Below are 25,974 nucleotides of genomic sequence, written 5' to 3'. Positions count from 1 at the left end.
TTTGTGTATATTATTTTATTTCATAAAGAAATTAATATGTATTGGTAACATTTGCACAGAATATGTATATAATAATAAATATGTAACAGTAATAAAATATTTTTGTATGTGTTCCCAACGCTGTATTTATTAATTTTTTTCGGATAGTCACTAGTCATCAATGAGGAATGGGCTGTCCAACACACCGTCACCAGCGTGCACACCGCCCTCATTGCACGATGTCAGTTTAGTGCGCATCATATGTCCCACTTGTTCGTTGATCAATATTTCATCACCGTTACTGAAACATTTGTTAGCAAATAAATAACAACAGCAAAAGTACTACTAGAATCAGAGTATTGCATGTGAGCTATAACAATTGCATGTTAGCTCTCCCCGAAAAAATGATTTGTGATGATGGTACATTTTTATATCATTATTTTATGCAAATATAGTAACAAAAACTCAATCACAACAAGTACATCCCAAATTATTGTATTATGATTTATGACATTTATGTGAATCAACTATACAAATAATATTGTTGACTGTTGTTTACACATTGTTTTGTTTTGACTTATGGCATATTTATTTATAATTGGTACATTTCATATTGAATCGATGACGATACGGAATTAGTATAATTAATATTATTTATTACTATTCAACACGATAATTAGATTTCTCTTAGTGGTAATTTTTTTTTTTTTTAGTATTAACTGTATTAATAATATATAATTAATTTTGTTACGCCTAATAATTTATATTTGTGTAATTAATATAGGTTCTTTTGAAATCGTATTCTTTTCTGAAATCTTATTTAAAATGTTTAATAGTTTTTATTATTATTTGGTCTGGTCATAACGAATTAAATAGTGTCCGTTTTAACTTTAAATAAACACGATAGATTCAAACATTATTTCTTTACAATAATTGTAAGATTAATTTATAGTACCTATATTAGTATCTTTTTAATGTTCATCACTTTTAATTTCAAAATTAAATTGACAGGAATGGTAGTTATTAACATATGACTTGTTTTATTGTGTGTACCTAGTAGTTACTCCTTACATGGCTACATACTGTGTAAGTGTATTTAGTAGATAATACGTTTATGTTATAATTTGTTTTGCTAACAATTTTAAACTAGCTTATCGCTAATGTCCCCTTTTTCTATACTATAAGTAAGTTATATATAATATTATAATGTATAACATAAAAATGTACACACCATAATATGGTACCAAAGATGCCCATCTCAGAAACAACTTCGCATAAAGCAGAGTTTTTCTCAAGATCCTGATTCGGTCTAATTAAGTAATTTTGTTGGACAGGCGGATTTATTTTGTCCATCAGAATCCAAGCTGATCGTTCTTTATTTTCCATGCAGCTCATAAGTTTCTATAAAATATACACAAAACATAAAAATAACACAAGAATTTAAGTATTTATCAATCATAAACATTACTTTTCTTATGTCCTCTCCGTACAAATTATTTCCTCCGCCTTCTCTTTGAGGTTTCAACACAAACCGATCCGGAGCATCTAAGGCCATTTTGACAGCTTTGTCACCATTTTCGTCCTAAAAATATGGTATAAATTAATCCATCCACTTAACTGTACAGACGGCAATCATCGCTCACCAAGTCTAGGGCGTACAATCCCGTGAACACTTTTCGGATTTCTGCCGCTTTTTTGGGGTCTTTAACAAAACGTTCTAGTGTTCCTGGAGTCGCCAAAGCTTGTTGTACCTGAAATTAAAATGACATAAGTAGCGACATCATAATATATGCTACAACTTATGGTAGCGTTTCGAGCTATAATTCTATTAATATTATATTCACACGACGAATAAAAGCCAACTTTCATATTTGCACATGTTTGTAATTTAAATCATCTTATAATTCTAGACCCGGCGACAATAACGTGTTTCAAACCCCGGAATTCACACTTTATTAACATACTTTTTTAGTTCCTGCCAAATGATATTGAATATTCGGACATTTAATAGCTGTCGAACGTTCAATCATTAAGCGTGCAGACCATTCAGCCTCGCCAAAATAATGATCAGGCGAATAACCGGCCCTATAGTACACAACAGCAACCTTTTTCCCTTGTCTAAAAATTAAATTTATATTATATTATTATGTTAACCAGTGGACATAGTTATGGGCATGTATTATTTTTTATCTATTTACACTAATAGGCCTTTGGAATCTGATAACTTTGCTTCATTGGACATCTGTGTCAGCGTCTTGACAATGACTTTGACTTCTGGTCTTTGACGAGCGATTTCGAATTGGTGAAAACGTTGGTCGCAGATATTCATTGATTGATTTTCAATAATCACCAAGATAACTGAACTAAAACAATTTAAAACCGTATAATAACTATATTATTATTGTCATATTCCACCTGCCTTGCCCAAATAGTGTATAGGTATAAAAAAATTCTAACCGGTTTCAGTTTGGGACCAAAATATATTTTAACTTTTAGATAAATAAAATTATATATAACAATTTACATACTCTTTTTCATTGAACAATTCCCAAGCTTTAATGATCGCTGAACTCAGACCTTGTAATGCATTATTCTCAGGTAACTAAAAATCAAAAATAGATTAAAAAACGAGTAACAGATAGGAGTGACGCAGTGCAAAGGTATTAGTGTATTCCGAAGAAGACGAACAGAATTAAATATATCTGCACAGTAGCGGCTCCAGGGACAGGCGTAGGAGGCTCGCACCTCTTTGAATCTGATTAAAAAAAAATTTTCCCATAATATAATTGTGTGAGAGCATAAGACGCTATTTTTATAAAATCTCAAATTGCCAGCGGCCCGTGGGAGAAGTATGCATGGCATGTGGTCATTTAAATGTTTATAAATTCCATGAAATTAAATATCTATACATTGAAATAGTTTAATAACTAGTAGTTGGTATCTATATACAAATCTTAAATATTGTTATTTTAAACTTTCATTAATTTTATTTATTTAATTGTAAGTTAGTACAAAACATTAAGCAACTTCTTAAAAAGTAGAAATGTAGTAAAGATTAACTTATGAAAAATGATAAATTGGTAACAAATTTTTTTTTAATTTAAAGTAAGTAAGTAGTATTTAGTATTATAGTAGTATAAAGTATATTAATCCTTAAACTAATTATTACTTAAGTAAAGTATTTATTTCAGCATACATAGTTATCTTGATACATTATTTGTATATACATGCTTACCTATATTGTTATTAGTTATTATATTTCTGTAAATAAATTAAACCTTAACAGTTCAACATATTTGGAAAAATACTTTTCATTTTACACAAATAAAATTTCAACTTAAATGGAAAATTTGACAGAATTAAGACCAATATTTTATCCACAAAAAGTGTGTCCTCTCCCCCCTAGGAGAATTCCTGGATCCACCCCTGCATCTGAAAAAGTATTATAAAATAAAACTTACCACACTCAGTTTGTCCAACAAACCCAACTGTTGAAATACAAATCTGAAAAAGAAAAAAATGATTTTCACATTGTCGACGGTATAATCGTGTAATGTGCGAGGTGGTATTTTGGGTATATATTATGTATTAAATACGATATTGTTCTTCGCGATATAGATAATTTATCGATCCAACATAACTACATTAGACCTCTGTCTTCGATCAAGTTTCCAATTTTGAGGGTTAGAAGAAAAAAAGAAAAAAGTATCTAAGCGGCGATAATATATAATATAATATATTATTTGGGTAGTTATCTATCTCAAATAGAGGTGCGTACTTACATATAATAATAATATTATTATAAATAGGTGTAAAGGCGCTAAATTATAAGTACACATAGTATTTTATTAATTAAAATTATTATCTACACTTATAACATAAAGGAATGAAAACATATAATATACATAAGGCTGGTTGGATGCAGAATAATATTCTATATAATTTATTATATTGTTACAGGGCCGTTTTACATCAGTATAGAGTATAGAACCAACGATATTTTTTGCAGCTGCAGTTGCTGGTGATTGTTATGTACCTGTGAGTTGGGGCTGAAGATGTCAAACCGGCAAAGCTCGAAGCGATCGTGTTCATTTCCACTTGTTTCACGGATGTGGAATTGCAAACGTCCAACAAGTAGTCGGATCTCAATAATCCCAGACACCGCGACTGTAAAGCACCACACATCAACACAAATACACAACGTGTATCTTTCTACAGAAGAGTCGTCTAAACCCCGAGCAAAGATTCACACAAATTATGTTTTATGTTTTTTACCAACATCCATCCAACAAGCATTTTTTTTTTTTTAAAGATCCCTTTAAAGGTTTTAAAGAAGTAACTATAACTATGCATAAGTATGTAAAAACTATGTACGAGTGTATGTAAATGATAGACAATGGTATTAGATTAGAGAAAGGATGAAAAAGAAAAACAGTATCGATATCGATAAATAATTCTATTATAAATGTATATAATATAATTATATACAACATTTCAGTTTTGGAAAAGAACGGAATTTTTATAATATAAACACCAAAAATACAAATATGATACTAGCAGAACTGATGGTACCTAACTACAGGTAAGAAGTGACAACATTTAGTCACCACAACTTTTAATGTTGCAGCAAAATAGTGTACACTACAATAATACATTTTTTAAATTACTCTTTAATCATGATCGATAGGAATTTGAAAGTTAACCAATATTGGCGAGACGTTGAAGTGATCAATGAACAAAATCTGAGAATATGTAAAATAAAAAAAACAATTATTATGTCGTACCAATACTTAAAGATAAGATTACTACGGGTCTTAAACCGATTAGATCAAATTTTCAAAGATCCAACAGTGAAATATTTTTAAATCATTACCAGAAAGTGTGAAATTACCACCAAGTATGTAAAGACTTATTATATAGGTTGTGAATGGAAGAGGAAACAGTAAATACAATTAAAAGACCAACCATAGGAAGCATAGAAAAAACCGAAGAAACTTTCAGTTCAAGCGAAGATCAGCTGTTATAAAGGTGTCAGGAGCAATCATAAACTTACAAAACGTAAGTTCAATTAAGAATGTAGATGCAAGTTATGCAATGTTAAATGACACTTGAGTACTTGACCAAAGTAAGGAAAATAACATATCATTATTAAAGTCTGTAAACTATAGGTAATTCTGATTTTAATCATATGTTTAACTTATAATATGATAGTTGGTATCCATAATGGTATCAACATTTGTTACTTCTCTGCAAATCCATTTTAATTTCTTCTACTAACAATACAGCAGAAAACAAGGTTTGTAATATATTGAACAATGACGCATTGGGGCTCTAATGAACTGGGGCCTTTTAGTCTGTTTAAAATACCAAACAAATCTTCCAAAATATTTAGTATTTTTTATAATAGGGCACTTTTGGTTTTTTTGCATCAACACTGAATTTTTATATTTACACCATTAATGTTGATACTACAGAGATTATAGGAATATTAATAATAGGCATAGAAAATAAGGTTTGTATATTATTATATAGATGTTAATAATATTATAGTTAATACTACGCCAATAGTAAAAAATAGTGAGGTAGTACTTAGTAGATAAAAATAAACCATTGATAATGAAAGTAGTAAAATTCTTACTTAATAGAAATTAAGTATGCGTTTCATGTATAAAATATTTTAAGCAATTAAAAATTTAAGTTATTTTATGTGTATAATTATTGATTAAATAAAAACCGACATCTTGTTTTCTTGTGTGAGTGTCCTCCTCAGTTGAACAGGCAACGCATCAATGTGAGTATTATGTTGCAATTCAAAAAATAGTATTCTAGATATTTGAAAATTTTTACCACAACATATATTATTGTTGTTATTATACACAGTCAAACTTTCAACATTTTGAGATTAATTTTAAGCTTATTATACCATGAACATTGAACCTATTCACACCATTCTACAGAATGTCGGCATTGACGTAAAAGTTAATAACAGTAAGTAATTTATATTAAATAACATAATTATTATAATTATATAGGTAATATGTGCGATTTGTTTTGGTAAGTTAGTTCAATCTTCTGTATTACTAATAAAATAAGTAATTACTAATAGCGATATAAATATATATAGAACATCATTCTTTAAAAATATATGCTGACAGATTTTCTTCCCTTCAAGTTCGTTTTTCTTATATAATGAGTTATCATGTCATTAATTGAATCCAAATTTAATATATATATTTTAGTGATATATTCAATGACGAAGCCACATGCAACACCTACTATTCAGATTTTTTTTTTTTCATTGTTTTTAAATATTCACAATTAATACAGCTGATTATAATACACTTTCAAATACAGAATTTTTTTATTATATTTCAATATTTGTAGTGGTTAATTATAATAAATATCAATCGTTAATATGTACATAAAAATTGTTAGTAAGAGTCTTTGCTAAGACAGAAAATGTTGATATTAATACCATATGTACAAGTTGATTATTTCATCTATTATATTATTAGTTTATTAATTTAAAATTATTTCAAAAAATATTAATGTTTTTGATAAAAACATTTTTTATATTGTTTCAAGTTACTACTAAACAGTGTCTTATAAAAAATTATATTTTTAAATATTTTTTTATTGAACAAACCGTTTCAACGGCAATGGTTATTAGCGTACGTGACTATGTGAGTAAATTTTTTTTTTTAAACAGTATTTAAAATATAAATATTTTTTATTATTAGAAATTAGAATTTTTAAGTTTTTACTTTTTTGAATGATAACATACAGTTTTCATATCTTCAAAAGCCGAATATTTATCTGAATATTTCGATACATAAAAATCAAATTTAGAATGAAATAGTTTATGAGTTACAAGTATTAAAGTATCGATGAGTGGAGTGGAATGGAACGCGGTTATATATCGAAATACTTAGAAAAATGTTCTGCCTTGGTATATGAAATTAAAACTGTAAGCTGTCTCTCAAACAAGTGAAAAACTTATTAATGATAAAGATAAAAATTTTTAAAAATATATAGGTTTATTTTTTAAAAATGTTTTTTTTGACTAGAAACCATGTACATTTGTTTTTTGTAAACATTAATACTTTTTGAAATAATGAGTGGTTTATGATAATGTATAAACTATTTATATATATAACATTTTTAAGGACTGCCATTTTAAGTAAATTGCATACAATAAAGTATAGCCTAGTTGGAATTGATTTCTATTCCAAATTACTATTATTTAATTATATTATATAATATATAAACTATAAAGTGCTATTATTTATTTATTTGTATTATTATAGGACCTATAATAATATAGGTATATGTTATTATTGTAAAATTGTAATGTTGACAGTGTTGTGATTGAAATAAATTGAAAAGTTGCAAAAAAAATTCTAGAGAAAATTAATGCAATAGTACAATATTCTATAATAGTAATTACTAACACTAAATGCTGTTAGTTATTCATAGTCGATGTTTAAGAATAAGTATTGCTTAAGATAATTTTGATGATTTAAAAAATAAAAATCCGATAATAACTAAAAATTATGCTTAAGTTAGGTATCTACCAACCTTAATTTAAGTAATACTTTTTCTTATCTTAAGCTAAAGTCTCATTTATGAATCTCATTTGAGTCATAAGTATAGTTTAATCAATACTTATTCTTAAGCATCAACTATAAATACAGCCCTTATGTTTTAGTTTAAGCAGTTTTATCCACATGCTCCTCTGCAACAAAAACAATAAATAAATTATGAAATATACATTATAAACAGCCAACTCTTGTAATAATAAATTATTAAATAATAGCACATTTTAACTATTATCAAGTTATTACACTATACTCCGGCCCACGAGAGACCGCTACTGTGTCCTGACCAAAATTCTTCCAATCCCGCACATCCTTCACTCAACGACAAAGGTTTGTTAATGTTTAGTACGTTCGGCAACAATCAATGGTAAAATTTATATATATACTACCTATACCGTCTACTAAAAATATACCTTTTAGGACTTTAATATTTACAGAAAAGATGAAATTTGCAGTGTTCTTAAAATAGTTTAATACTTAAATCTATAATAAAAAATAAAAATCATTTGTTCTTATAGAAAACTTAGAAATTTGAATGACATTTCACACTAATAGTAATTGTAATATAGCAAATCAAATGTATATATAAAAAAAAAGTAAATACCTAATATAAGAGTATAAGATATTAACAGTCAGTTAAAAATTTAAAAAATACAAAATAGTAAGAATCAAGATTTAATTTTATTAAATTCATTGCAGGTACAAATTATTAGATTAAGCTATATAGAAGCTAAACAGTAATATAAAGCCAGGCATATGAGTAAAATGATGCGTTTGCAGATTTAAGATTATAAAATACAATAAAATAAGACTTTGTTGGGGTGCATCCTGTTTGCATACATACATGACCAATACATGACCCATTTGCGCACAAATTTAAAAAAGGGTCATAACAAGTTTGCGCATAATCTTACAACTTGTTTGTGAACAACTTTTATAGTACAAATTACTAAATCAATTTTTTTTAAATAAGATAATATACCTAGGTATACAACAATATAAGTAAAAACAATAATCATTAAGAATATTGTATGGTTTATTGGTTTAGTATACTAGAGACATACCCAAGGATAGGATTGGGGAGAGTCTACAGTCCAGATCTACCTACCTTCATTAAAATATTTTTATCATGATACTAAAATTTAGTCAAATAAACAAATTATAAATATATATTATACTTTAAAAGAAGTTTACAATTTTAAAATACTCACAACTTGCTTTAAAATTATAATAATAAAACATAAGGACATTTGGCCTAAGATAATATTCTTACCTTTAAATTGATTAATATATCATTACACTAATACATTAACAAACATCAGTGTCAGTGGCGGATCCAAGGGGAGGGCAAAGGGGGCATTTGCCTCCCCCTCAATCACTGTATAGCAAATTTCGGAACTTTTTGTACTTTTGCCCCCTACCATGCCCAAAAAAAAACTAAGCCCTGGATCCGCCACTGATCAGTGTATTGTTATATATGTTTTAATAATTAATAATTGAGTAAATAAGTACTTAATAATTTAATAAGACATTATTTTTACAACTCTAAATTCAAATATTACCTACTAAATATTTAGCTTATAATATTGCTATTACATTTGTGCATGTAATCTGTAAGTTATGACTAGAGAGCAGATTTTTTTTTTTTTTATTGATCTTGAGCCTGGCAGCTGAGGCCATTAGGTTTTTTTGGTTTTTTACTGTAGGTTATTAAGTCGGTAGGGGGAGGAACACGTATGTGTTTAGTTTGGCAGAATTTTTGATTGGGCACCCGTAGGTATCTGCCATGCCCGGGTGGGGGATGGCGACACTTGTTCTCCGGACACCGTGACTTGTCCGAAGAAAAATGCTGCCCATGGCCTAGGAATTGAACTCGGGTCGACTGCGTCACAGCCGACGCCTTAGTTCGCTTGGCCACTCTGTCCCCAGAGAGCAGATTCATGCAATAAAAAAAATCTTAAATATGCATAAATATATGCACTAAAATGTTCAAATATGCAACAAAAATAAAATATGTATTAAAAAATTATCATAACACATATATTTTTTTGAATTAAAATAGTAAATTTAAAATTATGGAACACTACCAAAAATAATTTTCTATAAAATATTCGTGTTTTTTAAGTTGTTTGTTTAATCAATAAGAAAAATATATTTTTAGAAAAACAGGTTTACTTATGGGTTTACCTACCAAGTAATTAATTTCAATATTAATCAAACTTTTAAAATATAATACTTATTTTTTTTTTTGCTGTATTAAAATAGTAATTATTTCAAAAGTCTAAAAACAAACACCAAAACATGCACTAAAACATGAAATATACAACTAAAATCGTAAATTAAGCCCTTAAAATAAAATAAAGCGAGGAAGCGGATGTCGCTCTGCTGTGCAGTAGGTTACAAGTGGGTCACTTAACAATGGATTGTATTAAATTTGAATTCAATGATATGATATCATTGAATACGAAAAACGACTCTGAGCGGAGACGATTTGTCAGTCTGGATATTCTATATTGTTATTATATTTTATTATAGCCTGTAAGGAGAATTAATATTATAAACTATAGCAAAATAACTAAAATCGTTATTTTTTTTTTTTTATTCGTTTCTATGGTGATAAACAAACTATTAGAAATTAAAATCCGATTTTTTGTAATTTGTCGGTGGTTTTTCCCATGGCATTAAATAACTATTGTGAAAATCGAAAAATGACCTCTATAAAGTACCATTTTGATCCAATTTGCTAAAAAATAAGATACTATATGTTGAAATCGAAGCACTTCTTCTGGTAAAAATTTTGTAAACCGGATAAAAAGAAAAATTTAAATTTAAACACCATTGTAAAACCATTAGATCCTCGCTCCGCTCAGAATCTAAAAATGAGCAAATATCAATTATGCACAACAATCAAAAAAACACCATAAAAATTTCATAATTTAAATGGTTATGTCATGAAACATATCATACGATCAATCAGAATAAATATCCAAATGCGTACAAATTGGAACTCTAGTTATGACTTATAAAGTAAACAATACTTCACAAAATTTAAAACAAAGTTATTATTGTGAACTGGATCTCTCTACTGCTTTCAAAAATTCCTGGCTACAATTCCACGAAAAATAAAATATTTCATACATTTTAGGAATGGGTCAAACATTGATTTTTAAAATTGAACCAAACTTAAATTATTATAGCAAACCCGAACCGAACCTAGAATCATTGTAAGTCGAACTCAACATTTTTTATCATGTGTAAATTAAACGGTTGCATAACTCATAATTACAATAATCATATTTTTAATTCTTGTATTTTAGAAATTAGAAACATAGAATGTAAAGTGTAAACATGTTTTTATCAACAACACAGCCGCAGTATCTGAATATTGGGTTTATCCAAAATAGATTTTTCCCGTTACAATAAATATGATAAAAACAAAAATAGCAATTAATGTATGCGAACTCTAATAGTCTAATCATTTCTAAATAGTAAATAGTCACTATACATTTTTAAAATAACTTTTGAAAAATAGTACAAATATTTGGTTTTCAGACTTTTGGGACCAGAAACTCTGGTTCGGCAAATTTTTGAAATTCGATTTTCAAACAGTAAAAGATGGTTGATAATGAGGTTTGACATTTTTTCATACCTAGTTGGAATTTTGAACCGAAATAAACATCAAGGGTTCGGGTTGTTTTCAAGATTTGAACAGTTCAACCGATCACTAATAAATTTGTTTTAAAGCAACAACAAATCTAAATTTGTAAAAAATAGAATTTAATACCAATGGACTTCACTCAATATAAGAGCTTTTAAAGTAGATAAGATTAACTTCTAAATTTTTAATTATTAAAAGTATTTATAACATATTATATACTATACATTGATATATGTTTTTTATACATTTTTATTTTACCTAAATTTTAATAATTAATATAATGCTGAAATCTATAATCATACCAAAAGGTATTTTTTTACTCATTAGTTTTTACATAAAATATAATAATTAGAGAAGTTAATAAAGAAAAAAGTTGATGCAAACAGACTGTAAGAATGTACGCAAATGGGTTGTTAGTTTTTCGATAATTGTGCGCAAATATTCTATCAATTTACAAGTGAAATTGTAAAAATATACACAAACAGGTTACACCCCATTATAATATTATAAAAATATATACAGATATAGCTGATTGTATAATAATTGATTTAGTACGATGAATACATATTTTAAATAATTTATGTTTATCGTTATATTGTCAGAACACATAAAAAACTATTTAAATTAGAAGGAACACAAACTAATCAGTATCTGATACTCGATAAAGACAAAGGTCTGATATATATACACAACAAAAAAAGATTTGGGTCCAGATATATAGAAAGTTAGGTGTGTTTAATCCTGACCTGTGAATGTCCCCGGAAATGACACCAAGCCAACCAAATCCGCTAGCAATTGTGTTCATTTCAACTTGTTTGATGCGATCATCGCTTGATTCCTTTTCCTGCATGAAGTCTGAGCGCAATATTCCCAGGCTCAAGCGCTTGAAAAATCATACGTGATAAGCATATATGTATATCCCCAATGAGATGAAATGTAATAATTTTTATCATTTCCATAAGAAGAGCTAATAATTATAATGAATTTTAGCTTTTTATAATGATGTGATTATTATCGCTACTTGAATAATGGTTTTTTTCATATTATTATTATTATTATTTATATTACTGTATTAGTAATCTTTTTATAAGACCTTTAACTGAAGCTATTAGTGTCAAAAGCGTATAGTAAAATGTATTTACATATGAATAATGTAACATCTAGATTATTAGGCTGTTATTTAATATATCATTATAATTTAAAACTTATTTATTAAAATGTTTTAATAAAATCCTAGATCAGTCCTCCATAGGGGTTTTCAGTAATTATTTGCAAGAGATGTCTTACCATTTGTGAACCCCCTTCACCCTGGGGAGGAAGTCTTTCCATTCATAAAATGTGTCATTATCTACGATATTGACAAAAGTATAAAACTTCTAGCAGTAGCTGCACGTAGACATGTAATGTGCACGTGATCCTGCCCCACCCAAGTGCATGTTTATGGAACAATCTTATTAGATTTGGACATTGTCTTGCATACAATTCAAAATGCTTGTTGAATGTAAAAATATGTGTAAAATTATAGGTACATCTGTTTAATAAAAAGTGAAAAATGTGAGACATGCTTTATAAAAATCAGAAACTTACCTGCGTGAAACCTTCATTCCGCATAGTTTCATATAATTTAAATAAATTACGCGTAAATTCATCAACTTCTATTGTTCTAAAAATAAAAATGAATTTTCTTCAAACTGTATAATGACCGATTAAAAATGTTAATACTTTTCTAAACAAGAGTATAAAAATTCATGATCATTAGATACTCGATGTGTAAGCTCATTCAGCGCTGGTTGTATTGCAACTGCTTTTTGGAATTCAGATCGTGGAAAAACCGATGGTAATAGTGTAAACGGTACCACAGTTAAGGAATCATTGGAAAATTGTGTTTTCGACCTCATACCACCTCCTAAAACAATGCATATAAATTAATTAACATGTTTGTACAAATTTGTAAAAATTATAATAACCGTGCATGATGGTCCAATCTTTAACCTTCTGTATGAGATCTTGAAAATCATTTTTACTCAAACTAATTGGAAGTGATATACATGGATTTAAATTTTCTGCCATTTTATGATGTATTGAAGTGTGCTAGTTTTGAATCTAAATAATACAAGTTGTGTGAAATTATTAATATAATAATGAACGGTAAAATAAAATAATATGTATAAAATATTATTACAAAATAAAGTGTATATTTTACATTTAGCCAGACAACATATTTAAACTAATAATTTAAAAAGACAACTATATTGAGATATTTTATATAGTTATAAATTGTACAAGAAACTAGTAGATCAATTTTTGTACATATTTCATCGTAGGTAAATGTTTAAGTATATTTAATGTAAATAAGACATTTTTATAAATATTAATGAATTTAAAATTGAAATTAGATGCTCCAAATTCCAGAACTTTTTGCCTTTAGGTCTAAAGTAATATCCACAATCATCCCTCCTCAGCTGTGATTTATATCTCTAAAGATCAGTCCCGCTGTCATAGTCAAATTCCTAGGAATTGGGGTTCAGTAACAGTCCATACTGTACCCTACCAAACAGTGTAGGGGACACATATTATGACCTTCAATGTCTACTCATTAATTATCCCTCTATTTCACATGATAGTTACTTTTTAAATTACCCTTTTTCCTCTCAATATCTCAAATTTTCCTTCATTAATCCTCTTTCTTACAAAAATATCTTCTTAACAAAAACCATCCTTGATTTTATACTTCCAACAAGTTTAAAAACTTAACTAAATGAGCTTTAAAAGTTTTCTCTTCATTATTATAATATTTATTGTATTATATTTTTATATTATTGTTTTTATTAACTGTCGATATTCAATAATTTATGTTAAAATTGGTAAAGACTTACCTACTGTAACATAGTTATGTATAAAAACCAACAATCAAAAATGAATAAAGAAAAGAAGCCCAGCAAACAAAATTCTGATTTTTTTCACACTTAAGTTACCAAAAAATACACAATAACATCGCTTATCATAATTTAGTTTATATTATACATTAAATAAGAATTTTTTTGTGGTGACTAATAAATAACAACACAAAATTAACTTAAATCTATTTAAACTTGAAAAAAACTGTATGACTGTTTAATTTTTATATATCTATGATACATAGCGTATTAGCATGAATCTTACTAGTTAGGTAATTATTTGTATTACATTTTCTAATCTTACCTACCTACTTATGTGTTATCTTTAGTTTATGAAGAAAGCGAGTCAGGCTAAATAATACAAATGGGCCTCGTTCAAGGATTTTAATAGTGTAAGCAGTCTAGATCTATAAGTTATAATATAATATTCTGTATGCACCAACTCACTCACGTTTATATATCGCATTAAATCAAAAATTATCTTAAACGAGCAATCACTATAGATATTCTCAATTTGTAAGTCTTAACACACAAACTGGAGGTATGCCGTTCCCTTAAGTCTTATATAGTGTCCTCTGCTTATAGTTATACTTTGGTTGTAATTCTATCATTCTATTGATATTTATCATGAATGTATCACAAATATTAAATTACCAAAAATTTTAAAATCAAATGCTATATATATATACATATAGATAGGTGCCTATACTCTAGTATTTTCTTCTAAAATGTAAATTTGATGAAATCATCTCTTTTGTCTTCTGTGATAAATCATAAATATAAAATTATTATATTATAGTATAATATAGTACCTATGTATAGTTGCGTTACGAATGTTACGATCCTTATTAAAGCGGCGTCAAAATATGTTCTTATCAAATATAAAATTATACAAAAACCACAGAATAAGTTATTCTGTAATCTGTGCAAAAGCTAGCAGCTGCAGCCGATGATTGCTAGAGCTTCCGGCAGAACATCTTGCTGATTGCAATAAAACAAAATAATATATTTAAATATGATCACATAATATTATGGCATAATAATATGCCTGATATTTTCCTGATGCCCTTTGATAGTCAATCAAATCTAAAGTATATTTGATAGCATGTGTATATCACAGGTTCCGCTGGTAGGCGGAAGTGATAGCAGTGAACAGATTTTTCATTTTTTTTTTGTCCAATACTCCATTTTGATAAGAACATTGAACATCTGACGTCGTTTTTCCTGCAGGCTACAACCACAGGGGTGTTCGAATATGAATAGTTAAGAGGAGTAGAGTACGTTTAGTTAGAGTAAGTTAGAGTTAGAGTAGAGTTGTAGAGTAGAGTTGATTTTGTTATCTTCGTAGATAAGCATTATTATCAGTGGAGTTAAAACAACCTACCTATATTTTTTTCGGGGTCAAAGAGTTAACCCGGAGTATAACAACTCGGCGTTACCGAAAGAAGTTGGGTAACTTTTTTTTGATAGTGTTAACTAGAGTTGAGTTTTCTATATCGTCTATAAATTATAATAGATTTATCTACTATTTATCTACTATTCTACTCTGTGTTACAACTTAATTAAGGAAAAAAAAGCTCCGAATTAAAATCCCAGGAAAAAAAGCGCCTTACCAACAAACACTAAACATTCAAATATTCAATGATTATGCCCTAATTATTGATATTATTTATAATTTATTTTTACATTTAACAAAATTTAATACGAGGTTCCACGTACGTAGTTAATTCTGTGACCAAAAATTCAAAAAAATATATAAATAGTTTTTTTTAATAGTTAGTTTAAGTTTTAATTTGGTCTAAATTAGATATTTAAATGGAGAATATCGATTTTAGTTTTGTGTTGTAGGTACCTAATTTAAAAATACTATTCGTGGGTACTCGAAACTTTTCAAAAATGTTTAGGATTTTCTAACTCAAAATAATTTGCACATTTTCTAGATTTTAACGTATTTTGTCAAAATTTGAACTTTAATGCTTTTAAAAAAAATTGTGACTAGGTATTTTTAATATTTTTTAACGGTTATTATAACAGTATATTAGGAGCTTTGTATTAATTTTTCAAGCTTTTTAACCCAACGGGCAACGAATAATATTTTATTGACATTTATAGGAAAAAAAACTAAAAATATTGGAAATTGAAAATGTCCGTAAACTGCTCAAAACAACTTGAAATATTTTGTCGTGTATAGAAAATGCTAAATGCCAATATAAACATTCATTGAACATTTCATGTATTTACTGTTATTTGTATTAGAGTTGGTGCGGTACACCAAAAACACATATTAGTATATTAATAAAATAAAATTTATCTAATTAACGATAATTTTTCTCCGGGACTTTTTTTTCCGAATACCGCTACAACTATAATAGACCTTCACGCAACTATCAAATCCTTGGTCGTGGTGCCACCGGTTTTAATGATAACAATTACTAATTAGTATTACCAGTGCAGAAGATTACGCAATTTTCATAATAATATGATGGTGCCGTGGACATTCTCTAATGTTCAGTGGATTGGCCAAAATAGGTGCCAGATGGTGCGAAATATATCCGAAAATATTTCATCAGAACCATATTTTAACAATATATTATCATGAGAAAAATATTTTGTCCGAGCCGTAATTAATCCCAAAAATAATACATCAGAACTATATTTCGTCCGAATGATATGTTTAGGTAAGTACCGAAAGTAAAACAACAGAAATCAGGTCATCTGGAAATAATTTTGATATACAAGTAATGCACATTAATGCAGATTACAGATAGTAAAAAATGTTGTTTTTGCAATAGAAAATTTGGTAAGTCAATAATATGACCGAGTAATTTTTACTACAAATAACTTTGCCACCTCAGTTTGCATAATAGATATTGAATGTAAATAATAATGTGTAGGTATTTGTATGTCGAATGTTGATAACTTAATCTGAGGCTAACCTATTATTCTAGACGAGTGCAGAAAAATGACACCACAGAAGACGAAATTTATTATTCATCTATATTATAATATGATGACACCGTGAAATTTGAATTATATATTTATGGTTTGGTACTGTGGTGATACAAGTATGCAACTATAGTAGGAGATGGTATTATAATTTAAAATTTATATTAGATGTACTGATAAATAATATGAAATGTTACGTTTCATATTATGATACTCCATTTGCCAGGTATACCCAACGCCTACGATTTAAGATACTATCTTAAGAGGACGCTACCCATGCGTTTAATTTCTCCGTCTTACAAGCGTGTACGACATAGCAAATTGCCGTTCACTAGTTTCAATAGGGTGCTGTTATTTTTTATATTAGAGTGAATTGACCTATTATCAGTCTATTAATACCAGCATTATAAAAAAAAAAAGGTTAGGTTAGGTTATAATTGATTATCACTCATAATTAATATCAATAGAATGATATAATTACAACAAAGGTATAATCAGAAGAAACTATATATGATTTGAGGGAACGGCATACCTCCGGTTTGTGTGTTAAGACTTACAAATTGAGAATATCTATAATAATAACCAGCATTTTTTTTTAATACTCGCATATTATAGCAAAAAATTACTCCGACGATTGTATCAATTTCTAAATTTTAGGACAACTTGTGTTAAGTTAACTAAGTTAAGTCAGGGCGTTGGGCTTGCCATACATATTGTCTGTTGACTTTGACTCGAAAACGCCAACTACCAAATTCCTAGTTTAACCTAGTTTACTCGCAAAATATTGATTACAATTTTAAGTCGACACGCCAATATAGGTTGGCCGACTTTACGTATGTAATTGAAATCGTTGTTGACATGAATGTAAGTATATTAAACTTAAGTTTTTTATTTTTTTTTTGGGGGGGGAGGATTTGAGTGATGCCATTGCTCCCATAGTCCCGTGCCCCTCCCTTCTTTGTATCCACGACTTAATCTCTTCTATGGTCTGGCCGCCTGCGTGCCGGTTGGAGTGAAAAGTCCAAATAGAAAACGCGTTTTAGTTTTTTAACTATACAATTCATACAACGGTCCCTACTGTTGAATATTATATTATTATAATAAATCGGTACTCAAGACAACCTGTTTGAATGAAATTTAATTACAAAATTATCAACATTCTTTACCTTTACCTACCACTACATAATTACACTCGTTAGCTGTTGTTACAGACGTTTCTCAAAATGCTCAAAACTTGTCCCTATATATTATGGTGTACATGGGTTGGCCACCCCTGGTCTAACCTAACTGATCGATGTTCAATAGAAACATTATTTATCACTCACTATAGTCACTGCTCAGAGCCTCAGATTTCACTAATCAGTATTATAGACTTACTATAATAGGTATCTCCGATTTAGTATTTGAAGTTAGCAAATAATAGTTGTGGTTAGTAATAATAATTATATTTTTTTTTATCTGTATGAAATCGTGTTTGGACACAACACACAAATCACGATTGACGGTATAGAAAAGAACAGAATGCAACAGTTGATCAATTCGCGGTTATTATAATATTGAATTTATCTATTTCAAGGCATTTAAGTACTATTATTCAACATGGGTACGACAGGTATGAATATTATATTTGTACAATAAATATTAATAATAATTTGCAAACAACATAATCTAACTATATTGTATTAGGTACCAAACTATGTCCCCGCCGAGTGTTATAATAGTTAAATATTTGTGTAGCAAAGTCAAATCATTATCGAACAATATTATGTAATATCGTTTCCGGCAGTATATTATAATATTTATTTTGTATATGACTATAGTTATCGCTTACAATTTGGATTGGTCAAGACGTCAAGTGGCCGCTATTCACTGTAATATTCAGTATTCTCTATCTAATGTAATTTTGTTTACGCGTCGCGTCCGCCGTCAGTCATCACTCGCCAGTCGCGTTTCGAAAGTTAAACCTCTCGTATCTTATTTATTTATCGGATAAATAATAATAAATTGTTGTTGAAATGATTCGGTACGTTTTTCGATTGTCGTTCAAAGCTTAAAAATTAAAACGAACTACGACTTAAGAGTAACTGTAGTGCCTACTCTGTTACTTTGATACGTGTGCCGTGTTATAGGTACACAAAACGTCCTACAATCACAGTCCACAGGCGTATAATATGAAATAAGTACCTACGTAAACACGTACCTATAATAACCATATAATACTATCACCGTTTGAAATGCATAGTTATAATGTATAGATTTCATTGAAACTGATAAACCATTAATTACGTGTAGGTACGTAAATGTATTAGGAAATGTAAACAAATTAAGCACTACTCGTAGTTCAAACAAGTTCGCTTTGGCATTCCGGTATATTTTATCGCAAAAACTTATCGGCACCGTACGTTTTTAGGTTAATAAAGATTTTTCTAAAAAAACCAAAACAAAATTATATCAGTATTCAAGTATAAAAACCGTAAAAAAAAAAATGACTAGGAAACGATTAAAAAGTAAGTATATTAGCGTACTTGACAATTGTCACATAATGATAATGATAATAATATTAGTAAATAAATATAAATTTGTTGAATAATGGTTATATATAGTTTATTCCCCGAGTTCCTTATGGCTGGATCCCGTTATTATGATTTATCTATATTTTTATATCTATTATTATTATAGCAGTGGTACTAATATAAAATATATTACAAGATATTGTTAAGATATTAATGGTATCTACAGAGTGATTATTTTAAACGTTAATCGGCGAATATTCTAAACCACGGGCGTACAATAAACGTGCTCTAAACATGTAAACAATTAACAAAATATAATACTATGGAATATGTATTTTAAATCAAAAACATTGAATTGTACCTCGAAGACTCGAATTTCTATTTGTTGTTTGTACACATAATTATCACTTTATTGTCTTTAATCTTTATTACTCTTTAACAATGATACAGTTTCTTCTTTAATCTATAGTGTACAGTAATCTTTATATTATGATTATTGTTTATTAGGTACCCCTCTCTCGGCTTTCGGCTTTCAAAAATCAAAAGTTAACATTTCAACTTCGTATTAGGACGTAGCTATATACATAGCTAGGTACCTACGGGGCGGGATCAAACATTGTTAGACTTGTGAAACTGTATGTAATTTTATACACAAAAATACAAAATAGTTACGAAATCAACACAAATTTGATTAAAACGTCAAGAAATGTTTGCCGATTGCCGTCGAATGGATCGTCCTGTATACACGGATAATATCTTATATTCTTATCATAACATAATTTTTGTCCATAGCGCCGCTCGGCGTTCGATCTTTATTGGCATTTGGCAATGTCTCCTTGGCAACGGACTTATGTTGCCTGTTGCTAAATTCCATTGGCATTTGCTCTAAATATTTCTGTCGGGCGTCCGTTTTTCTCGGTTTTTTAAGAACTATCTAGGTATGTCGTTTTAAAAATGAATCGGTCTTTACTTTTTAAATTATTTTGTGCTGATTACTATCTGTATATTTTTAAGACATGAAAATGTACACATCGAATATTGTCATATTGATAAATGTTTTACATTTATATAAATAAAAAAGGTGTTACTATTATTTCAGTTACACCAGAGTTGGAGAACAATAGAATTGAGGAAGCGATAACATTAAATAATATGACGGAACAAAATCGTAACACTCAGTCACAAAATGTCAGCCATATTGGTGCATACTCGTCGTTGTATACAATAAGTCAGGTAGTTACTTTAAAAAAAAAAACATTTATTAATAATTAAACCTTTTGTTTTTACTATTATTATATTTTTGTTTTAGATAGTTGGATTACTACTTATATTTTCTGTATTTTATTGGATTATCAATTTCCGAGGAGGATTTGGATTTACTGAAGCCAAAATCATATTCAACTGGCACCCACTGTTTATGACAATTGGTTTTATTTATTTATTTGCAAATTGTAAGTTTTAATTAACTTAAAATAAGAAAAACTTATTTTCCCGGTTAAGTGTATGTTAACGATAACTCGCGGCTGGTATAATATATAATCGGCAGTCAGTTCTTACCAACCCCAGTGAAGTGATCAGTCTCCATTAAGTGAATGTTAACAGTAAGATTTTATTACCAACAGAATTCTATCGGTAATCTGACAGTCAGTTAAATATTAGACTAACTGCTGGTATAAGTTACCGAACACTTAACTGACCATTGTAAGAACGTCACTTAGTGTATTTAATTTTTCAAAAAACTATAGTAGGTACTACTGTCAAGCAGGGTTACTTGGTTCTAAGGGCCGTGTCAAAAATTATAAATTACAAAATAAAAATTATAACAGTGATACAATTGAAAATATTAGTTAAACAATATCTGTTATTTCTGTAAAATGTTAGTTAGTTTTAGTTAGTAAAAACAAACTAAATGCTGTAATAGTTTTCTACAATGAACTTTATTCTTAATATAATGATGTTTCACTCACATGTGTTGTCTATGTCTTACTAATGCATAACGACAATTTTATGTTAAGAATTCATTTTACTCTGTTGTTTTTAATATTATAAGAATCCATAGAATGAATATATTATCAAACTTAAAAGTAAGAAATAAAAATATTATCTGGGGTATCTTGATACATTTTTGTTTATATATTAATTTTAAAGCAAATAGTGAGAATTTTCAAATTGGTTATTTTTTTTGTACCTTTTAAAATTTTCAGAACCTGCTACAAAATTAAAATATAAACAAAAATGTATCCCGGTACCCTAGATAATATTTTTACCTATAAGTTTGATAATTGGTTAATTCACTCTAATATTACAAATAACAGAGTAAAACCAATTCTTCTTAATTTAATATTTGCCACGTAATGTGCAAGATAGTGACAACACATGTAGGTCAAACATCCTCTTAAGAAGACATTACACCTACCCAAATGTCTGTACAAATACATAAAAATACATGTGTATCTCTTACAAACATATAACATAGAAAATTAGTGTTCAGAAGCATCAATTTATTTTATGGCTTTAATATTAGAGTGAATCGACATTTATAGAACTTAAAGGTAAGAACTTTATCTGTGCATTGGTTTTTTTTTACAATATTTCAATTTTTAGATTAGCTATGAGTAAGTATAGGTTTTACCTTTTATCCTTTTGTACACCCTATATTGACGTTCGTCTAAAAACTAAAATAGTGTCCAAATGCAGATAATGCTCTTACCTTTTAGTTTTTCAATAAGTTAATCCACTCTAATAATATTAAGGGTGTTTTAGAGTTGGATTTCTCATGTGTTCAAACAAATTATCAGACAAAAAATAAACATATTTCTAATACTACGATTTAAAAAATAATTTGTGTTCTTTAGCTCTGTTTTGTAGGAAAAACTTTTTAATTTTTTTGTTTTGTTGACACTTTAAAGTGCATGTTTATTGTGAGAAATTAAATTAATTTTGGAACTATACTAACTAAACTATCCAAAATGTTAAAATTCTATTTGCTACAAAAAAAAGAAAATGCTATTGAATTAAATTTATTTTTCAAAATTAAAATAGGATTACTAGAAGTATATTTATTTTTTGCCAGCTTATTGACTGTTGCAGCGCCAAAACCAGGGGGTCCTCCTCCCCCTTAAGCCATACCTATAATGGGCTACATTAAATAGATTTTTTCTTTTGTTAAAATGTTCTTAAGTCTTACCTTGAAAAAAAATCTGGTAGCGCCACTGTATTGCTGTGCAACAATAATAAAGCAAACAAATAAGAAATTGCATACATTTGCCTCTTAACCGCCTTATTAGCTAATAACGCAACATTATTTTACTCAATGCAAGTTTGCTTTTGTGTGGTTATGAAATAGAGACAACACATATGGATATTGGGTATTATGCCCACTTATAAATAATATAAAATTATAGTTAGTAAATATAATTAATTATACATAAACATATTATTATAAATAATTACTTGTTATCATTTGTTAAGAATAAGCCAATAAGGTATTATTATTATTTATTGTCTTTTCCCAAATACATCCATATAATATGATGCAAAATAAATAATATAATTTATTAAACATTGTTCTTGAAATATTTATTGTAATAAAAATTAAATTAAAATTTTTCATTTTTTTTTTTTTATACTAATAATATAGAATGGTTCTTTTACCAAATTTCACAAATTAATTTGTTCATCCAAACTTTAAACACATATAAAATCAACTAATTATTAACAATTCAATTTTAATTAATCAGAAATCTTTGAAAACAATTTTACCGTTAAAAATGAACAATGTATGATGTATATTGTGGTTGTCATTCAAAATTCTAACATGATCGAGTTTGAAATTGTCCGTGATCGACTGTTTAGCCACCCTTGGTCTATCATATGAATCTATTAACAAAAGTCATAACATCGATAAATATTAATTATTCCTTTATTTTTTGGTTTAGTACCTATAAATTCTAAAATAAAAATTAAACAGATCTTTTTGTCAGTTGTCTGTATATATGTGAATAATTTAAAATAAATTATTTATTTACACATTTTTTTTTTTAGCTATTCTTCATTATAGAACATTCCGCAGTTTAAAAAAACGAGATTTGAAAAATCATCATGCAATTATTCATGGTTGTATAATTGTTCTTGTATTACTCGCTGGTTGGGCTTCTTTTGCTTCTCATATGTATAGTAATCCTCCTATTCCAGATTTGTATAGTTTACACAGTTGGTTGGGTGTTGTTACCATTTCAATGTTCCTCTCTCAGGTTAGTTAAATTTTAATCATTTTATATATTATTATAAATTTGCTTAATATTCAAATGTTTAAATATGTTTATTTATTATCTGTTTATTTTATATTAATATTTTAGTTTGTAAGTGGATTTGTGTCCTTCTTGTTTCCTGGAATAGCTGCCCAATATAAGGAAGCTGTAATGCCTTATCACATTTTCTTTGGAGTTTTCAATTTTATATTGGCAATTGCTACTTCAGTCCTTGGATTCAGTGAAAAATTATTTTTTGTTTTGTATGTATTCAAATGATAAATATGTAAATGATATATTATTAATTATTAATCTTTTGTTAAATAGGGAAGACAAATATAAAACTTATCCAAAAGAAGGATTGTTTGGCAATTTTTTGGGCTTACTATGTGTTTTTTACGGTGGATTAATAGTGTTCATGGTAACAAAACCAGAATTTAAGAGACAACCTAAACCTGAAGACGGTGTGCTGCTAACTGGAGCTTTGGAATAACTGATATATTTAGAATATTTATTTATTTAGTAACTGGTAAAAACATAATTTATTTGCAAATATATGGGGATATTTTATTTTTCCATGGCTTATGCTCTATTAATAAGTAAATCTAATTTTGATATTTTTTAATTATATTTTGTAAATTTTATGTTAAAACAATTTTTTTTTCAAATATTTGTTTAACACTTACGTATTTACTGATGCATTTTTTATTTTTATTTTTTATTATACAAATAATAATTTTTTAATATTCTAAGTTTTCTCAGGTCTGGCTCAAGCAAAAATAGGGCACCAGGCAAAATCAAATTTTGCCGCTTCTAAAATAATAATATTATCAATGTTTTAAAAATGTGCCCTTTTACTAAAGTGCCATCCTAGGGGTGGACATATGTCGCCTACCCCCCGAGCCGGGTCTGAGTTTTCTTACAAAAACAATTTTTTTTTTTCATTAAAATATACTTGAAGAATTTACTGAAAGTTATTTTTGTTATTTACAAATAAGTGTGGATAATTATGAAATTCCATTGTATAATTTGAACTATTAATTATATCGTTGCCAATTGTTTTTTAAATTATTATCACTATAATTTTTCTTTCTTACTCAACAAACTTATTGAATATCCATTTTATTATTTTTTAAATGGGTTATACCCAATACAAAAAGGATGCATCAATTATAATAATAAAACAATTGCAAATAAAAATAATACAATTATAGCTATCGTATTACAGTATCATTTAGGATTATATTTTAAAAGACCTGATCCCTATTGGGAAGACACAACGTATTAAAAAGTAGTTGGTTATAACTTATAAGTATAAGAAGTATAACTTATAAGTTATAAGAATAGTTAGGGCAGCACTCTGGTGTATTGGTGTAATAAATGAGGGGTAAAATTGCCATGATTCGAAGGCAGCAACTCTACGATTAATTTTGCGTACGGGTTTGGGTTCATCAATAACCGCCGGACCTGGCCATTTGATAAAATAAAAATTATTAGTTCATTTATCAGTCATGGAACTTCATCCCAATTTATTGTAATTTTAAATGGATTTTAATTAAAAAGATAAGGAAGAATTGGCCACTTCAATTTAATATAATATCTAACATAAAGGTTCAAAAATCAATACGAGTAAAACCATAACAACAAAATATTATAGGTAGTCATTGTTCAGGAGAATTAATTATAAGTAAAAGTAAAGGTTACCACGTTTAAAGTTAATTGGATCTTGTAATTTAGTTAAAAGCTAAGTAATTGGGTTACGTATGCAGCCTATTATTTTAATTTTAATATTTTACAATACCCAATTATTTTCTCAGAAACAAATTCTGTTACAATATATTTATATTTTTGGTTCCTAATGAGATTTACTTATATTTTATACTGATATTCTAGAGGCTTATTAGGTTTTTTTTTTTAGAGGCTATTTAGAGGTCTATAGGCCCAAAATTTCTAGCAAACGACCCGCCAACGGTGTTGTCATTATTATTACAATCTTAGCACATTTAACAAAGTAGGAATCATTTCCTTATTATAAAGCTAATTACTTAGGTACCTATCAATTGAAAACTGTATTTACATGTTACATACAATCAGTGGCATAATTTGAGTGGGGGGAAGGTGGGCATTGACACT

General features: G+C 28.1%; 2 protein-coding genes across 8 annotated transcripts; one reads left to right on the top strand and one right to left on the bottom strand.

The window, feature by feature from the left end:
- On the bottom strand, positions 1–19,141 carry LOC132940207 (glutathione synthetase-like). Of its 4 annotated transcripts, none has more exons than XM_061007674.1 (13): positions 18,910–19,141; positions 13,203–13,338; positions 12,958–13,141; positions 12,823–12,898; positions 11,982–12,118; positions 3,441–3,483; positions 2,508–2,581; positions 2,178–2,342; positions 1,944–2,097; positions 1,623–1,730; positions 1,448–1,561; positions 1,211–1,380; positions 1–280 (listed from the first exon to the last, which is right to left on the bottom strand). In XM_061007674.1, the coding sequence occupies exons 2-13, from the start codon at positions 13,303–13,305 to the stop codon at positions 151–153; spliced, it is 1,458 nt and encodes a 485-aa protein (XP_060863657.1). In that variant the 5' UTR covers positions 13,306–13,338; positions 18,910–19,141; the 3' UTR covers positions 1–150. The 4 variants fall into 4 exon arrangements, with proteins under 4 accessions (XP_060863657.1, XP_060863660.1, XP_060863658.1 ...); XM_061007677.1 differs by lacking the exon at positions 11,982–12,118 and adding an exon at positions 4,016–4,146; XM_061007675.1 differs by lacking the exon at positions 18,910–19,141 and adding an exon at positions 14,945–15,216.
- On the top strand, positions 18,409–24,909 carry LOC132940208 (transmembrane ascorbate-dependent reductase CYB561). 4 transcript variants are annotated; one of them, XM_061007680.1, is made up of 7 exons: positions 18,445–18,463; positions 18,589–18,690; positions 20,691–20,824; positions 20,901–21,042; positions 23,636–23,844; positions 23,950–24,104; positions 24,169–24,909. In XM_061007680.1, exons 2-7 carry the CDS (start codon positions 18,678–18,680, stop codon positions 24,332–24,334), a joined length of 819 nt encoding a protein of 272 aa, XP_060863663.1. In that variant the 5' UTR covers positions 18,445–18,463; positions 18,589–18,677; the 3' UTR covers positions 24,335–24,909. The 4 variants fall into 4 exon arrangements, with proteins under 4 accessions (XP_060863662.1, XP_060863663.1, XP_060863661.1 ...); XM_061007679.1 differs by having other exon boundaries at positions 18,409–18,690; XM_061007678.1 differs by lacking the exons at positions 18,445–18,463; positions 18,589–18,690 and adding an exon at positions 19,165–19,585.
- The last annotated feature ends 1,065 nt before the right edge of the window (positions 24,910–25,974 follow it).

Source organism: Metopolophium dirhodum, chromosome 3, assembly GCF_019925205.1.
Source record: "Metopolophium dirhodum isolate CAU chromosome 3, ASM1992520v1, whole genome shotgun sequence".
Lineage (NCBI taxonomy): Eukaryota > Metazoa > Arthropoda > Insecta > Hemiptera > Aphididae > Metopolophium > Metopolophium dirhodum.
Note: the sequence above shows the minus strand (reverse complement) of the source record. Positions and strands in the feature narration are given on the sequence as shown.

What these genes read in the sequence shown, in the direction of transcription:
- LOC132940207 (XM_061007674.1), bottom strand. Translation starts at nt 13,305, where the DNA reads ATGGCAGAAAATTTAAATCCATGTATATCACTTCCAATTAGTTTGAGT. An exon ending in GGAATGAAGGTTTCACGCAG is followed by an intron (nt 12,119 to 12,822) that starts GTAAGTTTCTGA and finishes TGATTTTTCAAG; the next exon opens with CGCTTGAGCCTGGGAATATT. An exon ending in ATTTGGCAGGAACTAAAAAA is followed by an intron (nt 1,731 to 1,943) that starts GTATGTTAATAA and finishes TTTTAATTTCAG; the next exon opens with GTACAACAAGCTTTGGCGAC.
- LOC132940208 (XM_061007678.1), top strand. Translation starts at nt 19,564, where the DNA reads ATGACTAGGAAACGATTAAAAA. An exon ending in TATTTATTTATTTGCAAATT is followed by an intron (nt 21,043 to 23,635) that starts GTAAGTTTTAAT and finishes TTTTTTTTTTAG; the next exon opens with CTATTCTTCATTATAGAACA. An exon ending in GAAAAATTATTTTTTGTTTT is followed by an intron (nt 24,105 to 24,168) that starts GTATGTATTCAA and finishes TTTGTTAAATAG; the next exon opens with GGAAGACAAATATAAAACTT.